Raw genomic sequence first — 25,103 nt, 5'->3', positions numbered from 1 at the left:
TCATTTCTGGCTGACCTCAAACTCACTATATAGTCCAAGGTGACCTTGAACTTAAAAAAATTAATTTTGTATTATCTATCTATCTATCTATCTATCTATCTATCTATCTATCTATCTATCTATCTGTGTGTCTATGTGTGTACAGGTATGTCTAGGTGTGCACACACATGGACCATGAAGCTAATGTGGAGGTTGGAGGACAACCTTCAGGACCTTGGAATAAAGCTCTGGTTAGCAGGCTCGGGAGCAACAGCCTTTACCCACTGAGCCATCTCCGTCTCTGCTGCTACCTCTTGAGTGCAATATTACACGTTTGCATCACCAACTTGTTTATAGAGTGCTGAGCATCCAATCCTGGGCTTCCTGCCTGTTAGACAAGCACTCTGTTAACTGGCTATACTCTCTGCCTATAAGCTGATCTCCAATGATGAGCACTTGGCCAATTTAGACATTCTAGTCTAGAAAATAGCTGAGTAGGGTGCTTAAGAAAAGGGTGTCAGGAGCAGAGGCTTATCCCGGGACTTCTCATGGTAGCTTCTACAGAAAGTTGCTTAGCATGCTGACTCCACACTAAAGGGTGGAGTGTAGACACAGGGACACACAACCTTTTCCTCATACAAGCAGCTGAGTCATACGACTGAACTATTAATTAAGCTACTGGACTTCACATGTCAACACGGACAGTGAACTAATAGTTTTCACAGTTACGAAAGGGGTAAATATCAAGTAGTTGCAGAGCTGAGGCAAAGGCAGCTGCCTTCCTAGGGAGAATTGCCCCCTATTCTCAGGGACCAGCTCCGGGCAGCATCAGAGGTGCTAGTCCTGTGTCAGTAGTTCAGGGTGTGACAGCATACACATGATGGTCATTTACACAAGGAATCCTAAGATAATGAGCCACTGGGCAGAAGTATGACATTGTAATGACAACAAGAGCTTCTTTGAACATGAAAAATTTTAAGTACTTTATTAAATACTATATTCATTGTAAAGGCTTTAGCCATCATGATCACCATGATATAATACATGTGCAAACATACTCATTGAACATGCTTGAAGAAGTATAAATTGTGTTTGGAAATCCATGCAACATTAAAAGACTCATTTACTATAAAAACAGAGATTCAGAAGCATGCAAGCCCACACGTTTAATAGAAGTCTATCGCTGACTCTGGGGTAACAGCCGCATGCATGTCTCTAGTCATGTTGCACTTCTCCTTGAGCTTGGACTGCAGTAGAGTGTGCTCCACAACACCGATTCGAATGTCCATCTGAACCGTTTCTTGCTTCAGTTTCGTTAAGCTCTGCTTAATCTTCACCAAAGGAGCTGGAGAAGAGAAACAGCGTGGAATAAAAACGTTCACTTGGAGTATCAGTTTGCTAGAGAACTGCCTGACATTTCCCTCACTTTCTCTTAAGCAGAAGTAGGGCTAAACCACAGGCAATGCCTCGCTGACACTCACACCACTTTGCGATGGTATTGTAGACACTGGGAGTCGCAGGTTGGGAATTGGCTCAGTGTTTGCGTACTGAGGCTGAATTTTCTAACTTTTCTAGGAAAAGAAGTGCTAAGTGGATATTTAAGGATGTGCTCAACATAGTTTTGTCCACAGGCACAGGGGACAGAATAGCTAGAGAGGGAAGAAAGGTACATTTGAGATACAAATAATGAGCCCCTTGAAAACATTGCAAGAAAACCCCCATGCCCCACTCCAGAGTCCCAGGCTGCATGCAGAGCATCTGAACTCTAGACAATCTTTGTGACATAAAAAGTCTGAGGTGATGACCACTGGCCTGGGTCAAACTAAACGGTTAGTAATGGAGGGTAATTACTGAGAGATTAATTCTTTGTTTGAACCAGCTCAGTTGGGGCTTCCTGAAAGGAGGGGAGAAAAACCCCAAGGGTCATCACATCATTGTCCTGGTGTCATTTGGGATATTCTTAAGGTCTTTTTGTGTATAAAATGATGAAAACAGGAAAATGCATGTTTAAACACTGTTAGAGGAAAGTACATTCTTAAATATATTTCCAGGCAAAGCAAATTAATACAAATCAATTAAATTAATACGAATCAAAATTAGAGAAAATTGATTTTCTTGATTGATTTATAACACAGTATTCTGATGACTAGACACCATTTTTGTACCATGTATTTCTCTTAAAACAAACAAAAACAGATTACTTATTTATATATTATTTATGTGTGTGTGCTCATGTGCCTGTGTGCACGTGTAGGGGTCGGCAGACAGATTTCAGGAGTTGCTTCTCTCCTTCCATCGTGAGATAGGAGACAAAACTGAGGTTGTCAAGTTTAAGTGGCAAGCACCTCTACCCACTTAGCCACACTGCCAACCCACACAGGCTCCATTGATATTCCTTTGCAAAGCTTCTGGAGAGCGGCTCCCAAGCTCAGCCCCTCAGTGACCGTGTACTCACTGCCGTCCGTCATGCTGCTGCCCTTCTCCTCCATTTCTTGTTTCACCTTTTCTAATTCTTCTGTAACCTTTTATTGAAAAAAAAAAAAACCTTCTGTGAGTGCTGAGTTTTAATGAACCTTGAATTTTTTTTGAATGCCATACTGAGAAAAATCAGTTTAGATATAAGGAAATAAAACATTAAGAATATGCTTAGCACAATTCAAATAAAAAAACAATGTATGCAGAAACACCAAGCGTTTCATTGTTTGAGGACTGCTTATAAAACACCAGCAAATTACTTTCACATTAGCTTTTCACGCTGTGATATTATAGAATGAGAGTCAAGTTGTTTGTAGTACGAAGCCCTCGAACTGTGCAATTATCACTAGCATTTACCATGCTGCTCTCCAACAATTAGTTATTAGTCAACACAACGTTACCAGAAGCCTGAGCTGCCTTCCTAGGGATCCCTCTCACTAGTACAGTGAGTAGGAGACCACTGTTTCCCGACCAGGCCAGTAAGGAAAGGCCTGCATCCTATGGTGAGATACAAAAGTGCTCTATTGCTTTCTTCAGGCCAGGAACGTTGAACTCTAAGAGGCAGCAGTGCTGGTATAAAGACTCCAGATGAAACTGCACTCGATGTCAAGATTATACCACTGCAGCCACTGGTGGTAGAATTCTACGCCAGCAGTCTAATCTCTGAAATTATATGGGAAATCTAATCTCTGAAATTATACAGGAAATATAACCTCTATACCAGAGAAGCTGTTTTTATACAGCCCAGGGCTCCGCTGTGATTACTGTAACTTAGTAGGGCTTTACTTGTGTCGTGCTGGTGAGTAAAACCTTCCCAGGGAATAAAGTGCTCATCCAGGCAAAGCAAATTAATTTCTTTCAGGCACCTGAAACATCACAACTGGGGACAACTCCCGACTCGTGAGGACTAAGTGGTCCCCAGACGCCCTTCAAGTATTCATTTACCAGACATTAGTGAGCGCTTTCCTGCCTAGGAACGTTTCATTTGCCTAGAAACACTACAGGCCTAGAGTCTAAATATTTCTAATGTTATATTTAAAATAAACACTTCTGAAATACTCTTTATAAGAGAAACTTAACTCCTTCCTAGCCGAACAGTAAAGCTTATGAAAATTGTGCTGCTTTGTAACTATACATAGTCTTATGTCTTAGCCTCATGCCGGCTTCTGACATTGTAAGTCTTCGGTTTTGAACCTCATCATCTCCTAGGAAAAATGAGGCTATCAGTTCTTTCTTCTCCTGTAAGATCATGGAAACAAATGCAGTGACACTCCACTATTTCAGAAGTTGCCGAGTGAAGCGTTTTCTCTAGTGTACCTAGAGCTACACTCTAGATCACACACAGTGTTCACAGCAATCACTGACAATAGCTGTATATATTGAAGAGTCACATTACCACTGGCTACAGACTCCTCAGGTGGCGCTCCACCCACTCTTCTATTATTAATGACCATGTTAAATAGCGATTAGGAAGGTTATGGATGTGCCGATAATAAGAGCAAGTTTAATGATTAATTAAATCCAGCAACTTCAGCCATCTTAAGGAAACAAGAGATGGATAATTGGTTCACTCATTATTGAACTTCTAAAGGCGAAGAGTGGAAGTTGGGAGAGGTGCTCCTTGAAATCAGCAGCAGTCAGCCAGTGGATGGCTCTACCGGCTGGGGCCCAGCTGACAGGTGAGCAGCAGAGGGCTGGTCCATACCTCTGACAGGAGTCTGGTCCTTTCCGTTACTCCACCATTTCCCTGCTGGTAGCGCTCCCTTGCCTGAGGAGGAAAACACCACGTTTAACAACAAATGCCAAACAGGAGCAGAATTCTTAATTATGACCTCTGTGTATGTGCAGTTTCTGCCCAGCATTTTATGCACCCCCTTATTTGTGAATACATTTATGAAAGTGACATTTAACTGTAGCTATTTCATGTCCTTATTAATAGGCCCCATGCATTTACGTGAAGCACTATAAAATGGTGAGCTACTGCAGCCTTCCCAGAGCAGCTGTGTAACTCGCATGGGCACAGTTGACAATAAAAACTGTCCTCTGCCCTCTCCAAACACGCTGGGAGGATGACACTGAGTCAATCTATTTTGTGTGCTATGCAAGAGAAAATTAGTTCTAAGAAGAAGAAAAAAAAATCAATCAGAGTAGAGTATGAAGCTCAGCAATTAATAAGGATTAATAAAGTGGATGACAGTGCAGCCAACTAGAATATGTTCTCCGAAACTAATCTAGCAGTCAATTATTCAATATTAATGTTACATACACAGTGTTTTTATCCAGAGGGCATTTTAAAAGTAAAAATGCTCATGAATTAATGTATATATAAGGGAATAATGAATTCAAAGATAATATAATAAAAAGAAAACTATTTTTAACTTGGTCTTTGAGAACTTCTGAAAATACAACTTATCTCGAACTTATTTTTATTTTATTTCTTCAACTATTCTTTAAAATCGTGGTTCACTGACGATTTCACACATGTACACCACGCGACCCGGTCATTTGTGCCCATTGCCTTCTCCCTTCCCACTAAGGCCCTTATTTGCATGTATTCTACTGTAATGTCAGGACATAAGGGTTTTCCTTATACATTCCCACGGAAAGCTATGGGATTCCCATGGCTGTTTTCAGGAGCCAGGAATTTTATTTTTTGATTAAAATTCTAAACTGTTAAGAAATGAAAAATTGGTTTCATTTAATAACTAAATTGCTTGCCTCTGAGTCCATCTTGATTTCATGCTCCTTAAAACACAGCTGTAAGTTGAGTGGCAAGAGCTGTTTTTCCATCTGCCATATAAATGCAGCCTATTCTTTGTCCCACTTCTATGGTAAAGAGTGTCAGGCAGCATCCTGTTCTAAGTCATGACTGCCAGCAACAAACCTGTATTTATCTAATGAAAATGAACAAGTGTGTTTAAGGACTCCTAGGGATAATCATTTCTATCGCGTATGAAATGGAGAGTTCTCTCACCCTCCCTTGACTTCAAGTGGGTAGAGAAAGCATATACTTCTGTTGAAGAAAACTTTTAAACGTTGTGTGTTCTTTGATCCGTTCACACATGGATACAATACATTCAGATCAGATCCACCTCAAGCCCTCCCCTCTCCCCATCTTACAATTCATGAACAAAAATGTGTTCTATCAGTTTAGGGATTAGGGCCATCAACTGGAGTAGGTCCCCGGAAAGCACTCTTTAATCACCTCACTTAGCTGGGCTTGGGCCCCACGGTATTCCTGAACCAAGTGCTCAAGTTGATTGTTGATGTACTTTTCTCGGCTGCCAATCTTTTCCAGAGTCCTGCCAATTTCATTATGGAGCTTGTCCAAAAACCCCTAGAAATACCATGAGATTTTAGAAGATAAAAGAATAGTTTTTCAAAACTGGTAAAAAAAAAAATGAGCTAAATTTTCTTCTAACCACTCCACGAATGATCAGTCATGTGTACAAAAGAAGACAGTTTGAAACATCAACAGTAAAGTTTATGAGGAGAAATCCTTTAGCCAGATCCAGATGTGATGGGTTGTTCAGTCCTGCAGTCCCAGGGCCCTGGAGGCTGAAGCAAGGGAGCTACATCTGGGTTGCACATGGGTCCTGTCTTCAGAAAGGAAGAGACTGGCAGTGTCAGTCATTGTAATAAGTTGTATATAAACTGAAAAATCAAAGTAGCTAAGGAATAATATGACTTCCTGGAGCTGGTCTGGTCTGGGACGCAGAGCTTTGCACTCAAATTGCTTCTTTGCAGCATTGTCTGAAGATGCCACCTCTGCCATGGCAACAAGGCTGGGAAAGCTTCAAGTCCTAGTCATTGTTAGCCTTGGGTTCATGCAACCTTGGTAATCAGGAGAAAGAGTGATGTGTCCCTAAAATGTCTTATATATGTGTGTGTGTGATGTATGATGTGTGTGTGTGTGTGTGTGTGTGTGATAGTCATGTATATATTTAAGATACAAGCACAAGTGGCTTGTAGGAATGTACTGCCATGTCTGACTATAAGTAGATTTTATTTAAGTAGTTTGCTTTACTTGCTGTAAGCACTGGGGCTGTAAAGATATGATGTGGTGCATCTAATAATTTCCTGAAAGATAAGGGTTATATCTCTTTTACTTTCATGCATTGCCAGATGCATAAATCTGTTTTTTTTTTTGTTTTGTTTTGCTTTTTTTTTTTTTTTTTTTTTTGGTCTGTAGTAACTCACATACCTTAGTCTCCTTCAGAGCAGATTCAATCCCACTCTTGTGCTGGTGCATTTGGTCAACGTGGACCCTCCAGTCCTATTGATATAAGCACACAGAGAAAAAGAGTGAAAATCCCATGTTCTCTCCTTCCACTTGTCTGTTGTGAGGTTGTGTCCTTTATCGTTATTGCTTGGTAGCTGTCCTATTTTAGGTGGCAGAGTCCTATATATAATTTGCAATCAGAGTGTGAAGAAATACATATAGGGCACTTTAGGATAAAAGGTCCTAAGTAAATGTAAATTATTTTATGTGTTCACAGAGTGATGTCTGATAATTTGAATACAAATTATTCCCGCACTGCTGGTGGTTAATATTTATGACTACCCATCAAAATGAAAAAAAATCTAATTATTAGCAAAGAAATACTTGCTTAAGCAGTAACAATTATGTTTGCCAGGAGCAACTCGCTTTACGCAAGTATCATGTATCAAAGATTAGTTTGTCCCTTGGAAATGAAAGTGGGCTTTCATCCAGATGTCTTCAGCAAGAATTTTGAGCCTTGTCCTTAATGAAGGAAGTCTGCACTGATTACTAGAGCCCACTGCTGGTGGACTACTTCTAAATTGATGTCAACTGCGTAATCCCCTAAAGGACACCTTCAGATTATTTTAGCTTATAGCATTTTAAGTAAGCACCTTATATGACTTCAGCAATGCAATCATGAGAGGTGAGCTGAAGTGGTGGAACTAGGCCGTTCTCACTCTCACAGTCTGCATAAATCAACAGGCTTGCTTGCTGTATCTACGCAATTTCCCAAAGACAAAAAAATGTGAGCAGTTCACCCTACTGACTTTCTTATTTTGAAATACGCCATGGCAACAGGGTGGCAAAGTGTCCTGGGTGCTCCAGACATACCAGATATCAAGTTACAATATGTCTCAGCTGCAAAGAACCTCAAGAAACATCTAAACTCACACCTAACGTCCCACAGCAAAGCAGCCAGAGGCCTGGTCACAAAAGGGGCATAGCTGAGGTCACAGCGGTCTCAGTTCCTGCCTGACACATACTGCCAGTTCAGCGGTGAGGAGAGGACAACTGGCCACCCCACACTAGTGAGAATGGCAAAACACAGAACAAGAGAAAGCACTACCCTTTTCTGGATCTTTCTGCATCATGAGAAAAATATGTCAAGATATAAAGGTTGGAAAGGACTTTAGAGATTAGCTCCTCACCAATTTAACAATTAAGTATGTCAACATTTCCATTTCCTAGCTGAAAGACTCTTGACTGTGCAGACCTAGCAAAGGACAAGGCCTTCCCACTCAGCAGCCTACGCTGGAAAGGTAGGTGCACAAGTGAGACAGGAACCCAGGCAGCATGGGCAGCAGCTCCATGGAGGAGAGTGGGCCAGTGAGCACCATCTTTCATCAGAAACTAAGATCTAATACCTCCCAAAATTATTCAGATACCTAGGCTCCAAAAGAGCTTTTGGAGTATTTACATGTTTTCTCTATCAGTCTATTTATGGCTTTGTTATTCTCCAGATAAATGTATGCAGAAACACACACAAACTTTTGTGTATCACACACATGGTCCTAATTTACTCTAAATAAATAATGAAGATAGTTTGTGGTTTCCTTTTTCTACCCGGAACTATATATATACAAATATATTTCTACAAGCATCGGCATTCAAATTTTTTTGTGAGACACAACACTTGACTCATCCATGTTAATTATGGTAACTTAAATTGGTATTTAAAAGTCATTTGATATAAAACTCTGCAGAGGCAGTAGAATGTCTATGGAACCTTAAAGCACTAGGATATATAAGAGGAGAGGGAAGCAATGTCAGGTGGAAGGGGTAATGCAGACAAGAAAGACATAAGGAACATGTCAGCGCGATTCTCAAGTTTAAAACACAAAATTCTGGAGTAGGGAGGTAGAAAGGATTGATCAGGGAGAAACAAAACCAAAGAGGTAGATTAAATCGTACCAGGCCTCTGTTTCTAACAACTGAGGAGAATGGCTTCTACCGTGTGACCGTGTGGACAGTGGCATGCAACTAAACATTTCTGGTTTGAAGTTTAAGGTTGTCTGTGTTTTGAAACAGTGACAGGTTAAAGGGCCCAGCAGGAAGTCAGGGTTCTGAGGATGCTGGGAGAGCAGTGAGGAGGCCACGCAGTGTCCCAGCTCACGTGGATCATGACAGAAGAGAAGAGAAGCACCCTAAGGACACTGCAGAGCTGTGACAAGCAGGGGCTTCTCGCCAGGTGAGGGGTGCGTGCAGGGGGCTCTGGTGCAGGGGAAGTAGAAAGATAACCATTGAGGGCTCTGGGTCGACAAAGGAGCGAACTAATGAGTAATGCAACAGGTAACAAGGATGGGATAGACTTCAGGGAAGCCAAAAATATCAAGGAATTTGGTTTTGGATGTTCTCTAGTTTTTTTTGTTTTGTTTTTTTTATAGACAATTAAAGTACAAAACTAGTTATGGTTTAGAATTATCTGCCATAAAAATCCAAATATGTATCTTATTAAAAATCTCCATGGACATATTTCCTGATGAACATTGATTTTTTTGAAAAAGCAAACAAATCTTTTCAAATATTTTTATCTTTTAATTCAGCAACTTTAACTTCAGAAAACATTCCCATCCTAAACTGGAAGCATACACATAGATTTATGCAATTTTTTTCTGTTAAAGTAAAACACCAGAAAATAATATTGTTAATTTTGTATCATTCATTCTTCTATTAAAAATAATGCACATGGTGTGAAGTTATTTTTATAAGGCTCAAAACCAAGAAGAACTCAACAACACACTGTTCAGAGACACACGCAGGTTAAAATACCCAGAGGAGGAGGAAGCTGCCACTAACAGTCCACACACTTGAGGATGGTAGCTCCCATGGGTGGGGAAGGGCACTATGCAGCAGGGCACATATCTGAGACCTTCAGGGTGCTCAAATCCCAAGCCAGAAGGTGGGCTGGTTTTATTTTTGAAACTCTGTATCTTGTGTTACATGTACATTAAATGCTAAGTTTATGTCCCTTTAAAGATCAGCAAAAATGTATGCTTAATAGCATAGAGATAATAGAAAATACAGTCTCAAAACTAGGCATTTAAACTAATAAAAGTTACTATTATATATGTTAAAGTATATACATTATGGATGTGCTTGTATGCTTTACATTAACACATGGATTTAAATATAGAATAATTTAAGTTTCATTTTTATTCTTTAAGGTGTTCTAAACTTCCTAGAGAATTTTATCACACTAATTATCAGTAGAAAAAGGCAGGGGAAAGAATCTCATAGTTGTCCAAGAAGTTCCTGAAGAGGTTTTAAGATAGATATAGTGGGAAAAAAGTGTGACTATAACTGTGACACTTTGAAGACATGAATATAAAGGGGGGAAGGCACACATCTGAGAACCGACAGCTGAGATGGTGGAAAGCTTTACTAAGGTTTGCGTGGTAAGACTGGAGAACTGATGGGCTTTAATGCTGTTTAAGGATGTAAAGCCTACCTGCATGCTAGAAATAAGTAACATTAAAAGGAGCTATTCAACAGTGCCAGCAATTTGAACACCAGTGGAGAATGCATTAAGTTACAGCCACTTTAATGTAACTTTGCATATTTAAAATGTAAAAGTTTGGAGAGATAAGTAGATAATGTGATCCCTTCAAATCCATTTTTCCATCTCTATAGAGCAGTGGTTCCCAACCTTCCTAATGCTGAGACACTTTAACACAGTTCCTCATGTTGTGGTAATCGCCACCCATAAAACTATTTTGTTGCTACTGTTATGAATTATAATGTAAATATGTGATATAGGATATCTAACATGTAACCTCTGTGAAAGGGTCATTTGATGCCCCTGAAAGGTCGAGACCACAGGTTGAGAACCACCGCTATAGAGCTTTATAGCATTTGTTGGCTGATACTGGAGGAATGAACTGGTCCACTGATGCTGGTCTAGGCTGTGTGGCTCTTTTCAGTAGAATGGAGTATTGTATAGAAGTTGGGTGAGGTATCCATTTAAGAGTGGGCTTGTTCCATCTTTCAGCCAAAGTAAGGAGGCTGCCTTACTCAGAAATTTTCAGCCTGAGCTTGTGACTGAGAGGTGTGCAGCCTCACTGGAGTTAAGCTGCAGCTGACTAACCACACATTAGCAAAGCTATCTCAACTGAGGATGACCTGCTACTGTTAGTGTGAGCAAAGGTGGTTTGGAGGGTTTTTTGTTGTTGTTTGTTTGAGAGGAGATAATTACATACCTTTTTTTTTTTTCTTTCTTTCTTTTCTTTTTTTTTTTTTTTTTTTTTTTTTGGTTTTTGTTTTTGGAGACATGGTTTCTCTGTGTAGCCCTGGTTGTCCTGGAACTAGTTCTGTAAGACCAGACTGGCCACAAACTCAGAGATCTGCCTGCATCTGTCTCCTGAGTGCTGGGATTAAACGCCATGTGTTGCCACCACCTGGCAACATATACACTTTTTATAGTGGGAAAAACTACGAGTTAGATAGGTTACAGGAACTTTCCAGAGTTCTGTCTAGAAAATGTACTTCCAAACCGATGGATTTTCATGTCATATAATGACTTTCTACGTGACAAAACAGACTGCCAAGAGACTCTAAGGTTAAACTAAGAGCTCTTTCTGCTCTGCATTCAATGAGCACCATGTGCGTCTGAAGCCCACAGCCCCTATCCTAAGTACTCAGGCATGCGCTTGTGTTAAGCACTTATCTTGTCTGTTGAAGATCAGCACTTCACTTAGCTTTATGAACTGTCTCTCGATGGGATGGAGAGCAGCAGTGACCCAGCACATCACTTCTTTAGGCTCACTTTCTATTTGCCATGCTCATGACTGAGCCCTGGGCCTCGAGCATGCTGGAGACTGGACCATTCGCTCTTATTCCCAGACCCTCAGGCTGGTCATTTCTCAAAATCGTCTCATACAAAATCTCATATAACTTTACCATTTGTGAGAGGTAAATAACAAATGTATTGTAAGCATAATCTCTCTCCTCACTCTAAATTCTTTGGCACTACATTAAGACTGTGAAGCATCATCTTTGGCCAGTGAGTCACAGTGCAGCATACCATCAAATGGATGTGATCTGGCCGCAGCTGTTAGGTGACTGTGGTGGCTCCGAGATTCTCTGGGCTGTACTTGAGCAGAACACCACCTGACTGGTCTCTTTTGCACATGTAGATTCAGCTAAGTTTCTTTTTCTTTTTTTGGTGGGGGGATTCTGTGTCAATGACTAAAAGCTTTTCTCTGAAACTATCAGGGAAGGGAGGCAAAGATTAAACTGTGAGTTAGGGCTGGCTGCTTATCCATAAGTTAGCGTCATTAACATATAACTTGTAAAACGTCAGATTCACCCTTCCATCTGAGATTTAAATTGGGCATCCTTGCTCATGGAAAGACACAGTGCTAAAGAAAGAAGTCTGGTTACACAAAAGGCAAAGCAGGAGCCTTCTGTGTGCTGGGATGTGTTCTTCCAGGCCTATGAAAAATCCATGGTGGCATATAGAAGAACGCACAGGTTCACAGGGTCCACAGGAAGCTTTTGCCTCTCCCCTCACAGCAGGAACAGGGCCTGAGGCGCTGCTGTGTCTGGAATCAGTACCTCGCAAGAACAACAACGGCGCCTCTGTTCCGCTATCCGCCTCTTCTCTCTGTCCTCACTGTCTGCCCCAGTTCTCCCGGATAATTAGCAGTGCAATCTCCATGCAGTGCTGCTTTGCAGATGCATTTTGATAAACACAACAGTGTGTACTAGGGCTCTTTTGGTCTCTGTTTGAGATAGTTAATTCAGAATTTCTCTGGAAGTTTTCGTGGTTACTGTAGTGGATAAGAAAAGAAATCCTGTACTTGAGCTCACAGGCTGGGACACAAACTGAGATTGTTTGATTTTCACAGTTTATCTTAATTGAAAACAAAACCAAATGTCCTTTTCTGTCACAGACAGATTCTCTTCACCTCAAGCAGTTGCTTTCATTTTCTTAAGCTGTCCCTTAATTTCAGGCAAAACAACAACAACAACAACAACAACAACAGCAACACCACCACCCCAGAGATCCTGACAACTCCCTATTTAAACATGCACACTGAATGAAATAATTTTCCTGTTGTTTTGATGAAGTATAGATTGTGGGGAATCTTTTTGCTTCTAACCTGCTCCAGATGAACGCACTTGATAACCCTGCTAGGACTATTTCTAAAAGAAAAGTACAACTTACAAAGACAGATTAGGGACGTCCCTACCAAAAAATGAGCTTCAGTAGCTATGTTTGTGTATATAGACATGTATACACATGTATGCATACACATACATATATAATGCACATATATGCACATGTACATATGTACATAATACATGTATACACATGCATATACACATACATTATAATACACACCCATATACACATGTACATAATACATACATACACATGCATATACATACATACATAATACACACACATACATACATAATACATGTATACACACATATGCACACACATAAACATGGCCCACATAGCCCCCTAGAGAGCGGCACTATTAGGAAGTGTGGCCTTGTTGGAGTAGGTATGGCATTATTAAAGAAGGTACGTTATTAGGGGATGGGCTTTCAGATCTCAGAAGCTCAAGCCTGGCCATTGTGTCACTGTCACTTCCTGCTGCCTGAGGATTCAGATGTAGAACTCTCAGCTACTCTCTAGCACCGTGTCTACCTACATACTGCCATGCTTCCTGCCATGATGATAATGGACTAAAACGCCTCAACTAGAAGGCAGCCTCAATTAAATATTTTCCTTTCTAAGAGTTGCTGTGGTCATGGTGTCTCTTCATAGCAATAAAACTCTAAGAAAGATACATACATTGGGCTCTACTTATTGTTTTAAAATTATCTGTATTAGTTTTAGTATTACTGGCTAGCAATCAATTAAGACACTGACACTTGGTATATTTTAAAATAGCTTTAGTTAACATGGGGCAGGGTAGATATGAATCCTCTAACTACTCCCGTAGTGTGGGAGGCATGTGATACCGGCCCCAATCCCACGCCATCTGTCTCCAATAACTTCTATCAAGCTACCTCCCATTCATAATCCCAAATACTTGCTCATGTTCTTCATCTGGGCTGGATTCTCCATCCACGCCAGCCATGTGCTTCTCCTCCATCTAATCCACAGCAGCCTTCCTCTCTTCCCTTCAGGTCTCTGTCCTTCCTCCTCATGGCAGTCTTCCTTTTTCTTCCCAGAATTCCTCTCTCTCCCTCTGGACCCTTAGCCACACCTCTATCTTCTCTGCCCTGCCCAGGTGGGATGGCCTTTTGTTAATCAAAAGGTGGATCACAGAGACAGCAAGCAGTAATTAGCATCAAAATACATCAGACCATCCCCCAACACATACACGCATACACACACATATATACATTTTGGCTAGTCAGAAGCCTTACTGCTTCTTTGCTTTAAGTGTAGAATACGATCTCAACAGTCACATGGATCCTGTGCTCTCTTTAAATCTAATGAAGCCATCTACAATGGTAACAAGCATAACATTTAATATACATGTAAGCATTATGCTAAGAACTATTGGACTGTCAGTACATATATTTTGTTTGAAGATGCAGAAATTAAGATTTAGTTACTTTTAAATAGAAGCCTCCAGTCATACGGGTAAATGCATTGTTGAGCACAAACCTACACAGAACTCTCAAAACATAAGATTCACAATGAGCGAGGACAAGAGACCATGGGTAAGGATGACTTTAATCTTATTTGTAGTAAAAATCTGGATTTTTCACAGCTTCTAAACCTTAGAGTCTAAAGTCTCAAGCTGTGGGGCTTGATTTCTAGGAAGCATTAGGAAGGGTAGAAACTTGTAAGTGGGGCCTCGTGAGAGATCTTTGGGCCGCTGTGTGCAGGCTCTTGCAAAGGGCAGTAGGGTCCCAGCCTGTTCTCTCTCCCATGCTCCTGCCATGAGGCAAGCTGTTTACCACACTTCTGGAACAAAAGTACAACATGATCTGCTGCCGCCCAGCAGCAACAGGGCAACGGAAAGCTTCCAGGCTTTTGTCCAAACACGCCTTTCTCTTTATAAGCTAGCTATCATGCTTTTGTTATTCTAAGACAGAGTTAACATGGGTTTTAGTATTTGAAAATTTACAAGAGTTAATCTATATATTAACTGTCATAAAAATGAATTTAAAGTGTTCACAGGATCAGCAAATACAATTAAACACATTCTCATTAGGAAATATCCAGATCCAGATGGCTTGATCAGTGAATTTCCCCAAACATTTAATTAAATAGGAAAGAACAAGCTTGTACAAAGTCTATTGCAGAGTAGAAAGAAGGGAGAAAGGGAGGGGAAAGGAGGGAAGGAGGAAGGGGGGCAATTGGTTTCATGAGGCCCATACAGCATTAGATTAAAGCTTGACAAAGCTCTAAAGCCAAAACCAACCAACCAAACAACAAATCATGGATAAATCCCTTTTATACCTTTTATAAATGTTATACATGTACTAAACAAAATATTAGCAAATTAAATGTGGTGATGAAACAGATAAAAAGGATAATAACTTATGTTCAATTTGAATTTGCATTTGAATTTATTTCAAAATGAAATGCTGGTTTCATACAAAAAAAAAATAATAATACTTAAAAGGGTGATGTCAGCAAGTTAGCCTGTGAGGGAGCTTGACATACTTTCCTCAACACAAAAGGATCAAAAATTAAACAAAACAAAACAAACAAACAAAAAACCCAAAAAAACACCTGTTCTTCTCTGAGAAGGTTTAAGGAAGGTTATTGAAGTCTAGTAGGGATGTGGCAGATATGGCTTTAGAAAGGAAGCAGCAAAGTACATACCAGCCATCCTATTTCCTTAGTCTAATTTAAACCCAAATCAAGAGGGACTTCGTATGGCAGCAACTGGTTAACAGGAGGTCAATATAATTTCCTATTGATACTGTGGATTCTTGAAACATTTGTTACTTGAGCACCTTGCAACCATCCCTCAGAGGTCTGAGTACAGTTTAGGGAGTGATGAGGGACACAAGCTCCTTCAATCGCCAGGACAAAGAGTTAGCTTATGTTATGTCTTCTCAAGGCCATTATTCACAGAACCATCCTGAAACGTCAGCACCCTTGGCACTAGAAAGCAGCTGGAGAGCTCGACTCAGTGAGATACTGGGAAGCAAGTGTAACTCCACCAAGCCAACCGCAGCCTTTGCAAGAGTACTTCTGTTGCCCTTGATAAACAGCAGGTGCCCTCCCTCTCTTAGGCCACTAGTGTGGTCCAGACCATGGGGTCAACAAGCACTAATAAACATCCTGTTTCTGATGTCAGGAACACTGTATCTGCCAAGGACCAGAATGGCCTGATCCTCCATGGAGTGTTAATGTATACAGTAATGTGCACACATTAATATTATAGGTGCCCCATCTTCGCTATTCAACCTGCTATATCATGTCTACCTGTTTGTGCTGCCCTTCAGAGAGTGATGGAGACCCAGCTTCACTGATGGCTATCACTCTGAGACCACTGGTGACCTGACATCCAAAACAGCTACATCTCAGCTGAACACGTAGTAGCTCATACTCCTGCAGCTGAGGCCACTTACTTTCAGGCATTACACCTGAAGGATATATTCAGTGACTATATTACAAGACCCACCTGAGACTCAAGTCAATGTGCCATACACAACCGGTACCATAGGACATGTTGCCAAGAGAATGCCTTTTGCTACAACAGCCCTCTTATGATTTGACAACAAACCTGATGCCCAAGTCACATATGTACAATATGAAAAAGAAGGTTAAATCATGCCTGCAATGGAATAGGAACAGATGTGTTGTCTGAAAAAACAATTCCAAATAATGACTTTAAAGGGAGTTTAATGAAGTTTAAGAAATTTCGAAAGTTCAATAAAAAATGGAAAAGAGCTTTAATCTGAACAAGAAATTTAGCAAATATAAACAAATCCCAATAAAATATGAGATATAATAGGCTAAGTTCAGATCCTCAACCAAGACTGAGCGTATAGGCCTTGACTGTAACTCCAGTGTTGGGGTTTGGTGCACATGAGTGGAGACAGGCAGATCCAGTCAGGTTAACCGACATACTGAGCTCCAGGTTCAGAATTCTTTGTTTCAAAACAGATTGTATTTAAGTATGTTTACAAGTATGTATCTATACACACACACACACACACACACACACACACACACCTCTCACCATGATCAAATGAAATCTATCAAACCAGCCTAACAGCTCCGCGGGTAAAGGGTCTTTCTGTGCCAGTGAGCCTGGTAATCTAAGGATAATTTCTGGAACTCATATTAAGGTGGATGGAGAAAAACAATTCCATAATGTTGACCTTTCACCTCCGAATACACATTGTGGCATGAATGTTCCATGTAATGTAGACACATACAGCAGCAGTGGCTGTCTAAACAATATCTGCAGAAAATCAAGTCAGTCAGCATCCTGACAGGTGAGGGAGGGCAAGGAAGCCTCTACCCCTAGCAGAGTAGGTATTGAGTTGATAGTTTCTAGGAGGAGAGTGAGTTTTCTTTAGGAATGTCCATGGTAGGTTGATCATGATTCAGTGAGTGTCCCCCAAACCATGTGCATATAACCCAGTATTACTTGGGCTCTGTGAGTTCTTAATTAATAAAGAACAAGAAGTTGAAAGGGGCACATGGCATGGGGATACAGAAGTTGGAGCAGTGCATAAAGCAAGTGCATATAATTACACCTGAATGCTTTGTAGCATTAACAAGAATGGGGGTTTGGCATCTATAGTAGCTTCGGGGGAATAGGGGATATTATGGTAAGTGGAATAAGCCTCTGCATTAGTCAGCTTCTCATCAATTTGACAAATGACTTAAGAAAACCAAGGTAAGGAAAAAGGCTTTCTCTTGCCTCCTGGTTTTAATCCATGGCTGGATGTTTTTACTGCTTTCAGACTTGTAGCAAGGCACAAGTGTCCAGGAGCCTTTGAACACATACTCTGTGGGCAAAGAGGCAACTATTGTGCATACGTGGAGCATACGTTGTAGGTGATTTGCTTCAGAGACTGTGGGAATAATCACCATTAGGAAAGATCACTTTCTTTGGGAAGTTCCTCTCTTCTGGCTGTTCTTCTCATTGTAGAGACACATCCAGCCATGCACACAGTGGCAAAGCATGGCTATCAGCACAAGCAAGCTATCCACACACTGTCCTATAACTGAATTCGAGCTGGAGATCGAGTGTCTAAAGGTAGGAACTAGTTGAACAATCCCACTTGTAACTGTACACAGAGGTTGTCTTTACTGACTACCATGGGCTCCAAAGGAGCTTCCACATGTTAGCTAAGGCCTGGTATGGCTATGCCACACTACACTTTTATATGACTACACAGACCTTGGTGAGGGCTTATAGGCTTCAGAAAGACAAGACAGAGAAGAGATCTCACAAGGCAAATACTCACAGGTCAAGTTAGGAGTGAGTATTCATTTCATGTGACATTGAGGAGCCACTGTGGAGAGCTGATAAGTATGCTTGACACTTGTTCCAGCTTGTTTGCCTGCTGTGACAAACGTCATAACCAAGGGCAACCTAGGGAAGGAGAGAATTCACTTCATCCTACACTTCTGGGTCACAGTTTGTCACAGACAAGAGTCAGGGCAAGAACCCATGCAGAAACTGAAGCAGAAACCGTGGAGGAAGGCTGCTTACCAGATCATTCTCTCTGGCTTGTGTTGTGACAGCTTTCTTGCACAACCCAGGACCACCTTCCCCAGAGTCCCACTGTCCATAGTGGCTGGGGCCCTCCCACAACAATCAACAGTCAGGGCAATTCTCCATGGACAAGGCCGCAGACCTTTCTGATGTGGACAATCCGTTGTGACTCTTTCTTCCTATGTGACTTCTGGTTTTGTGTTAAGGTTGCAACAACAGTTCCACCTAAGTTTAACAATCTGCTGATCAAAACTTAGATCTCAGACTGACAGTCAACAACCTTCTAGCAAACAAACAAAAAAATGCCTATCTTTTCTATTTTTAAGGAGCCAAGAAACATAAATTATTTCTCTGTTATAAAGAGACAGGCAAAAATAATGGAACAAAAACCATAGGAATAAAATTTTGTTCAAATATTAAGAAATTTCAAATAAAACACAGTAATAATGAGAAAGATTCTAACATTGGATTGGAAAAAATGAGTCAAGCCAATAACATCTACGTTTTGTAGGAAGGTCCATGTAACAAATGGTTTCTGCTCCAATTCATATTTTATATTGAGCAATTCAAGGGAAACATTAAATCATACTTTACAATAATGAAATATTTAGGCAGTCTAGACATTTTAATTATAATCAATATATATTAATTCAGCACTCTCAATCACAGGTGTCTCTCTGAAGTCTGCAGGCAGTGAGGCAGTGGTTTCCTGCCTTTGCAGTATTAACAAAGCACACAGTGTTCACTGGATGTTTCCTTGTAATCAGCCACCAGTTAATGCTCTTTAGTTACAGCTAATGGTAATCACAGAGTCAAAATCTTCTTTCTTCTACTTTAATTTGTGATATATGGGCCCTTTACTTGAGCCAGTTAAACATCCATCATACTCAGGGTAAACAAAAAGGAAGGCATCATCAGCCACGTTCAAACAATACCCCGAGTGTTGAACAAGATGATGATGGAAATAACTGAAGATCTGGCCGCTGATTAGGGAGACTGACTTTGTCTCCACCCCTTTGCTGTGTTGTTTTGTTCAGTATAACTTTAAACACAATAACCTTTCTCTCCATCTGCTATCTATTCATGATCCACATGCAACAAAGAGAATACAAAACCAAAGCAAACAGCTGACCTTGCAAATACAACTTCCAGTCCACAAAATAACATCTTGTTTGAAATAATACAACGGTCCCAAAGAATAGCTGCTTTGTGCAATCTCCTTTGAAGAATGCTAGCTATAAAAGTCCATCAGCGAGTATTTTCCCTCATTCTCAGATGATGTGGCAGTTGAGTAATCATGCAGGCTGTTCTAAAAATGTATGTGTGTCTAGTTAATTTAGGCCGTTTATTTTGATAGCATTCACCTCTTTTTGATTATAGCAGGTGTTTCAAGGATAAATTTTCTGAAAATTGTATTTTGTTTAAACAACAGCAGCATGTACATTTATGGCCCTGTTATATTAAAAAGCATTTATTGTCTGGCAGCGATAGATACAATTACAAACATTTGTGACAGTAATTGGAGCTATTACTACTGCATGGGGCCTCATGGAGATCAACTTATTGCCACCTGTATTTATATTTGTTGCTATAATTGTAAGAGCTGACTTTTTAAATTGGGTGTCTTATTTTTCTTTAAATTACATGAATATTTTTAATAGAATGTCTACCAGAAAATCTCTAAGAATTATAAATGTAGTTTCTACTTTATGCAAATAACAGGCAGAATCCTGTTTTAATAATGATCATGGACATGAAGTTCATCCATGTACTCCAGCTCACAGAATTTATTATATCTCTTGGTATGTGAATGCGAGGATCTTATTAATATTTCCTACCCCAAAACCAGAGTGTAAGGTTTAAGTTATGCTCTTATTACCAAACTATAATAATATATAAATATTTAGAAAGGCTAACTTTTGCTAACACCTTTTCATGCTGTATCCAAATGCAGTGACAGGCACTGGGCGAAAGACACTCAACTCTCTATTGCCGTGGAATGAGGGACGTGCTCTCATGTGTCTGCAATAATAAAAAGAGGGAGCCTACCCCTGTAAGTTTCTGCAGAACTTGGCTTGCAATTTGAGGAGACAGAGATCTAATACAGTGATTCTGTGCTCCCTCTGGGTTCATTTAAATGGAATTCTACCTGCTGATTAATGAAGGGTTTTAGTTCTCATGGTGACCAAGGAGCCCAAAGGCTCAAAACTATTGCAGTGATTTTATCCCAAGCACAATGACTCTTCCCAAAAGGTCTCCTGCTGTAAGTCACCCAAGGCAACACCTGAGTGCTTTATTTACTTTAAAACAAAATTCAATGGCTTGGAGTTGAACTTTAAAGTTTCATGTTCCTTTTACAATGGCAATTTGAGATGCTGCAGAACAGAAAGCGCTGTAGAAATCAGTTCAGTGACTCAAAGGTTTGAAATAATTAGAAATATATGTTGTAATATTTCCAAAGCCTTTAAAAATAATCACTTTATCTAAATTCCTTGTAATGAATCTGAAGATTTACATAATTACTAGAAGCATTTTGGCAAAAGGAAAGAGGTACCTACCTACCCAACTATCTCTTAGAAAAACAAAGCAGGAAACATTTAATTATAATTTGGAAAAAAATCTATTTAAGACATTAATCAAAATTTTAATTACTATATCCATAGGGCATTGAAGCATATTAGAACATTTGTTCATTCCATTAAATACCTAATATTAAATCATCATTATGTACAATCTCTTAGAAATAAGCACTGCATAACTGAAGAAAAGGGCCTAGGCTAAAATTCAGTTAAAAACTGACTTCACACCTCCTCTTTTTCCTTATTTTTGAGGAATAAGAATAGATATTAGTAGTATTTACTTATTTCCTCTTGTAAGACAAACAAAACACCCTTGAAATGAAAAGGAATTCTTTTAATAGAGAGTAATAGGACGGATGGTTTTAAGAAGTCGTTTCCCTCGGGTCAGAGAATATACAAATGAACAACGACATACACACAGAACCAGAATTCCAATCCACCATGCGCAGCATCTGGTCCAAGAAGACACACACAGGCTCTGTAGGAATTATCCCCACATAAACTTGGTCAGTCACTTCAAAGTTAGGACCACCCTTTAGACAAAGCCAATATCCTGCCAGTTAGGGTTTGTACCATTTGTACTCTCCACAGGCTCTGGCCTCTCCTGGAAGGAGTAAACACGTGGGGGGATTATCTTGAGTATGTCAACTGACAACAAGCTCACCGTGAGTTGCGCCCACTCCCTGGCTGGGCTCCTCAACTATGTAAAAGAAGAAAGGGAGCCGAGCAGCCACCTCCATTCACTCATGGTTCTCTGCTTCTTGGCTGTCAGTGCAATGTGGCCAGCAACTCAAATTCCTCCTGCTTTGATACCTTCCTGCGATGGACTGTACTGTGGCATTGTGGGCCAAAAGAAGTCCTTTCTTCCTTAAGTGGCTTTCTTCAGGGCATTTTATCACAGCAACAGGGAACAATTTCTAAGACACCATCGTAGAAGATGGTCTTGTTCTGGTTTTCCCCTCGGCAGATTCCCAGTCCTATCTAAACATAGCTGAAGCTTCCATTTGTTCTGCTAATGAAATATTTTTTTGACAGAGCCTTTGAGCTGTATCAAATGCAGTAAGAGATAGTGATTGAGCCCTTTGCTATATTGAGCTCTGAAAAACAAAAACTAACCCCTCCCCCTCAGCCTTTCATGGTCCTATGTAATAGTGTTTTATCAACAAAGTCAAAGGTTTACTTTAAGAAAACTCAAGGAAAAGGACCATTTTAGAGATTCAAAGTTAATCAAAGACACAGAAGGTAAAAATCTAAACAAGCATCATCTACATCAGCAACACTGGGCATGTAGAATTCTTTGGAATTTCTCAGCACCTTGCCAACTGAATCAATTAAATGAAAAAAAAAGTTATTATTTTGGAAGTTAAAAAGCCTGAATCATGGAGAAAAGGTTATCCTCCAATAATTATCATGAATTACCTTCAAAGAAAGCTTTCAGACAAAGTATAGTTCTGAGTTGGAGACGGTTCTGACTGCACATATTGCTTTCCATTTAATCTGCATCTGCCTCCTCTCTCCGGGGTTACTCTTCCCCTGAAATGACTCACTGGGACAACCTGTTCCTTGTTAGTGGTCTGTATTCAGCCTTCTGGCCCCTGCATCCCGGCAGTCTAACTGCCCTAGCTCCTGTAGAACACTGCCCTGCCCTTTTGCCACCAGATCCTGAGCTTCCAGGGTTGATTCCAATCTGCTGAGCTTGGACAAACTAGCTCATCTACCAGGAAATCAGTTGAGTATTGATGGTACCGTGCAAGGACTGTCAACTATCATTAATTAATTAATTAAGTACTTAATTGATTAATGTTACCATTTATTCCTATTTTTAGACAATGTGTGGGAATACATATAATGCAATGATATATATGTATACACACACTATATATATATACATATGTATACAACACTTGCATGTGTGTGTATGTATGTGTGTGTGTGTGTGTGTGTGTGTGTGTGTGTGTGTGTGTGTGTGTGTGTGTTTTGAAAGAGGGTTTCTCTCTGTAGCCCTGGATGTCCTGGAGCTCTCTTTGTAGACAAGGCTGGACTCCAACTCACAGATATCCTCCTGTCTCTGCCTCCCGAGTGGTGGGATTACAGGCCTGTACCACCATGCCCGGCTGCAATATTATATTTTAAAAAGCAGTACAGTATCAGGTGTGTGAATAAAAATGTACAGAAATGACGGTCAGGATGTAGTGGCTCCTCTGATCCCATGCTATGTGCTGTGAATATGTTCATTCATTTAGTCTTTTAGCAACTCCTTAAAGGAGGCATTATAATAAATGCCATTTTTTCCAGATGAGGAGACTAAGGTGGTTGAAGCACTCACCACTATAAACGGTAGTCAAGTGACCTGGGCTCAGAACTTCTGCTCTTAATCATATGTTTCACTGTCTCTACCTGACAGCTATTTTCACCACTTACACAAGCAACTAAATTACTTATCTGTTTATAGTTTCTCATTTGAGGAGAAGGTACTGGAATGCCTTGAGTGGTGGGAAAGGGTTATATAATGAAACAGTGAGACAGTGCACACGCAGTGCTAGATCAGTTCCTGGCATACAGTAAATAGTAAGTTCCAATTATTACAATGATGCTTTATTATGTGTACAGTTACTAGGGGGAAACTGGAAAGATTTAGAAAATGATAATGCCATGAACTTGGTTACAGACCATGCAAGAATATAGTGTGGATGCTAATACATATTCTTTAAATCATGGAAGCATTATTGAATACATGCTATAAATCTTCCTGAATACTGATTTGGCACCCAAAGTAAAAGTAACCTAAAAATAATAATATTTATTAGATACTGACTAAGTATTCTGTCTTAATTACTTTTTAATCTTTTTTATTGCTGTGTCAAAACACCATGGCCAAGGCAACTTACAAAAGAAAGCATTTAATGTGGGGCTCATAGTTTCAAAGGGTGTCCATGACCATTACTAGAGCAGTAGCTGGTAGCTTACATCTGATCCCCAACTATAATAGAGAGAGAGTGAGCTAACTGGGAATGGTGTGGGATTTTTAAACCTCAAAGGCCATTCCCAGTGATGCATCTCCTCCAACAAGACCACACTTCCTAATTCTTCCCAAATAATTCCATTAACTGGGGGCCAAGCATTGTACTATATGAGAATATGGGAACCATGCTCATCCAAACTAGCACATTCCACTCTTTGGCACCCACAGGCTTGTGGTCACATCATCATGCAAAATCAATTTAATTTAACTTCAAGTCCCCAGACTTTTAGACTTTCACAGTCTCAATACAGTTGCAAAGTCCAAAGTTCAGAGCCCCTTCAGGGATTCAAGAATTTCTTAATTGAAACCTTGTAAAATCAAACAGCAAATTACATACTTCTAACATGCATTAGCACAGAAAATACATTACCATTCCAAAGGGAAGAATTGGGGCATAGTGAAGACAAACTGGACCAAAGCAAGACTTAAGTCCAACAAGGCAAACTCAAAATCCTGTAGCTTTATTTCCAAGGTCAAAGGGTTTATGTGGCTCTATCGTTCCAGCTTTGTTGACTGTAACACACTTCTCTCTCTTCTGTCTGTCTGTCTGTCTGTCTGTCTGTCTGTCAGCCTGCCTGCCTGTCTCCACTCCCAGTCTGCATCTCTCTTTGGTAGATATCCCATGGCTCTGGTGTCTCCAACACCTTGGGGTCTTCAACATGGTCCAGGCTTCACCTTAATAGATTTACACAATGGCCTCTTTGGGCCTCCCCTGCCACAAGCCTGGCCTCTGCAGCTTTCCTTAACCTCGGTGGATGATTGATTCTACAACTCCTGCGTCCTTCATGACTGTAAAGCTAGAGCCATGTGATCACTGCTTCCAGGTTCTGCTGCCTGCTGGGGATGGAACCCTTCCTCTCTTTGAATTATATTTGCATAAGCCTTGATTTGTTGTTGCTCTATTAGGAACAGATGACTCTTTAGACCTTTTCTTTTTTACAAATTGCAGGATTAGTGGGCAGGGGCTCACCCTAAGGGTGTGACTCCCTTTATTCCGTTTCTCTTTACGTCTTTCAGCACAAGCCATGGCTCCAATATTAAAATGCCTGGTGCTCTTGTTCTTCTCAAAATGTACATTTTGTATTTCTTTTTGCCTGAGTTGCTCTTTTTCATTGTAGATCTGC

General features: G+C 40.3%; 1 protein-coding gene across 2 annotated transcripts in view; it reads right to left on the bottom strand.

Annotated features, from left to right (window-relative positions):
* Nucleotides 1-962: 962 nt before the first annotated feature.
* Ift57 (intraflagellar transport 57) overlaps nucleotides 963-25,103 on the bottom strand; it is a 55,426-nt gene continuing 31,285 nt past the window's right edge. The window contains exons 7-11 of one of the 2 annotated variants that reach the window (XM_051150026.1): nucleotides 6,659-6,730; nucleotides 5,660-5,791; nucleotides 4,160-4,222; nucleotides 2,435-2,501; nucleotides 963-1,324 (exon numbers count right to left, since the gene is read on the bottom strand). In XM_051150026.1, coding sequence (XP_051005983.1) covers nucleotides 1,146-1,324; nucleotides 2,435-2,501; nucleotides 4,160-4,222; nucleotides 5,660-5,791; nucleotides 6,659-6,730 — 513 coding nt within the window. In that variant the 3' untranslated portion in view covers nucleotides 963-1,145. Of the gene's footprint in view, nucleotides 1,325-2,324; nucleotides 2,502-4,159; nucleotides 4,223-5,659; nucleotides 5,792-6,658; nucleotides 6,731-25,103 lie in introns of both variants that reach the window. The other variant, XM_051150028.1, reaches the window with a different exon arrangement.

This window comes from Acomys russatus, chromosome 8 (genome assembly GCF_903995435.1).
Source record: "Acomys russatus chromosome 8, mAcoRus1.1, whole genome shotgun sequence".
Lineage (NCBI taxonomy): Eukaryota > Metazoa > Chordata > Mammalia > Rodentia > Muridae > Acomys > Acomys russatus.
Note: the sequence above shows the minus strand (reverse complement) of the source record. Positions and strands in the feature narration are given on the sequence as shown.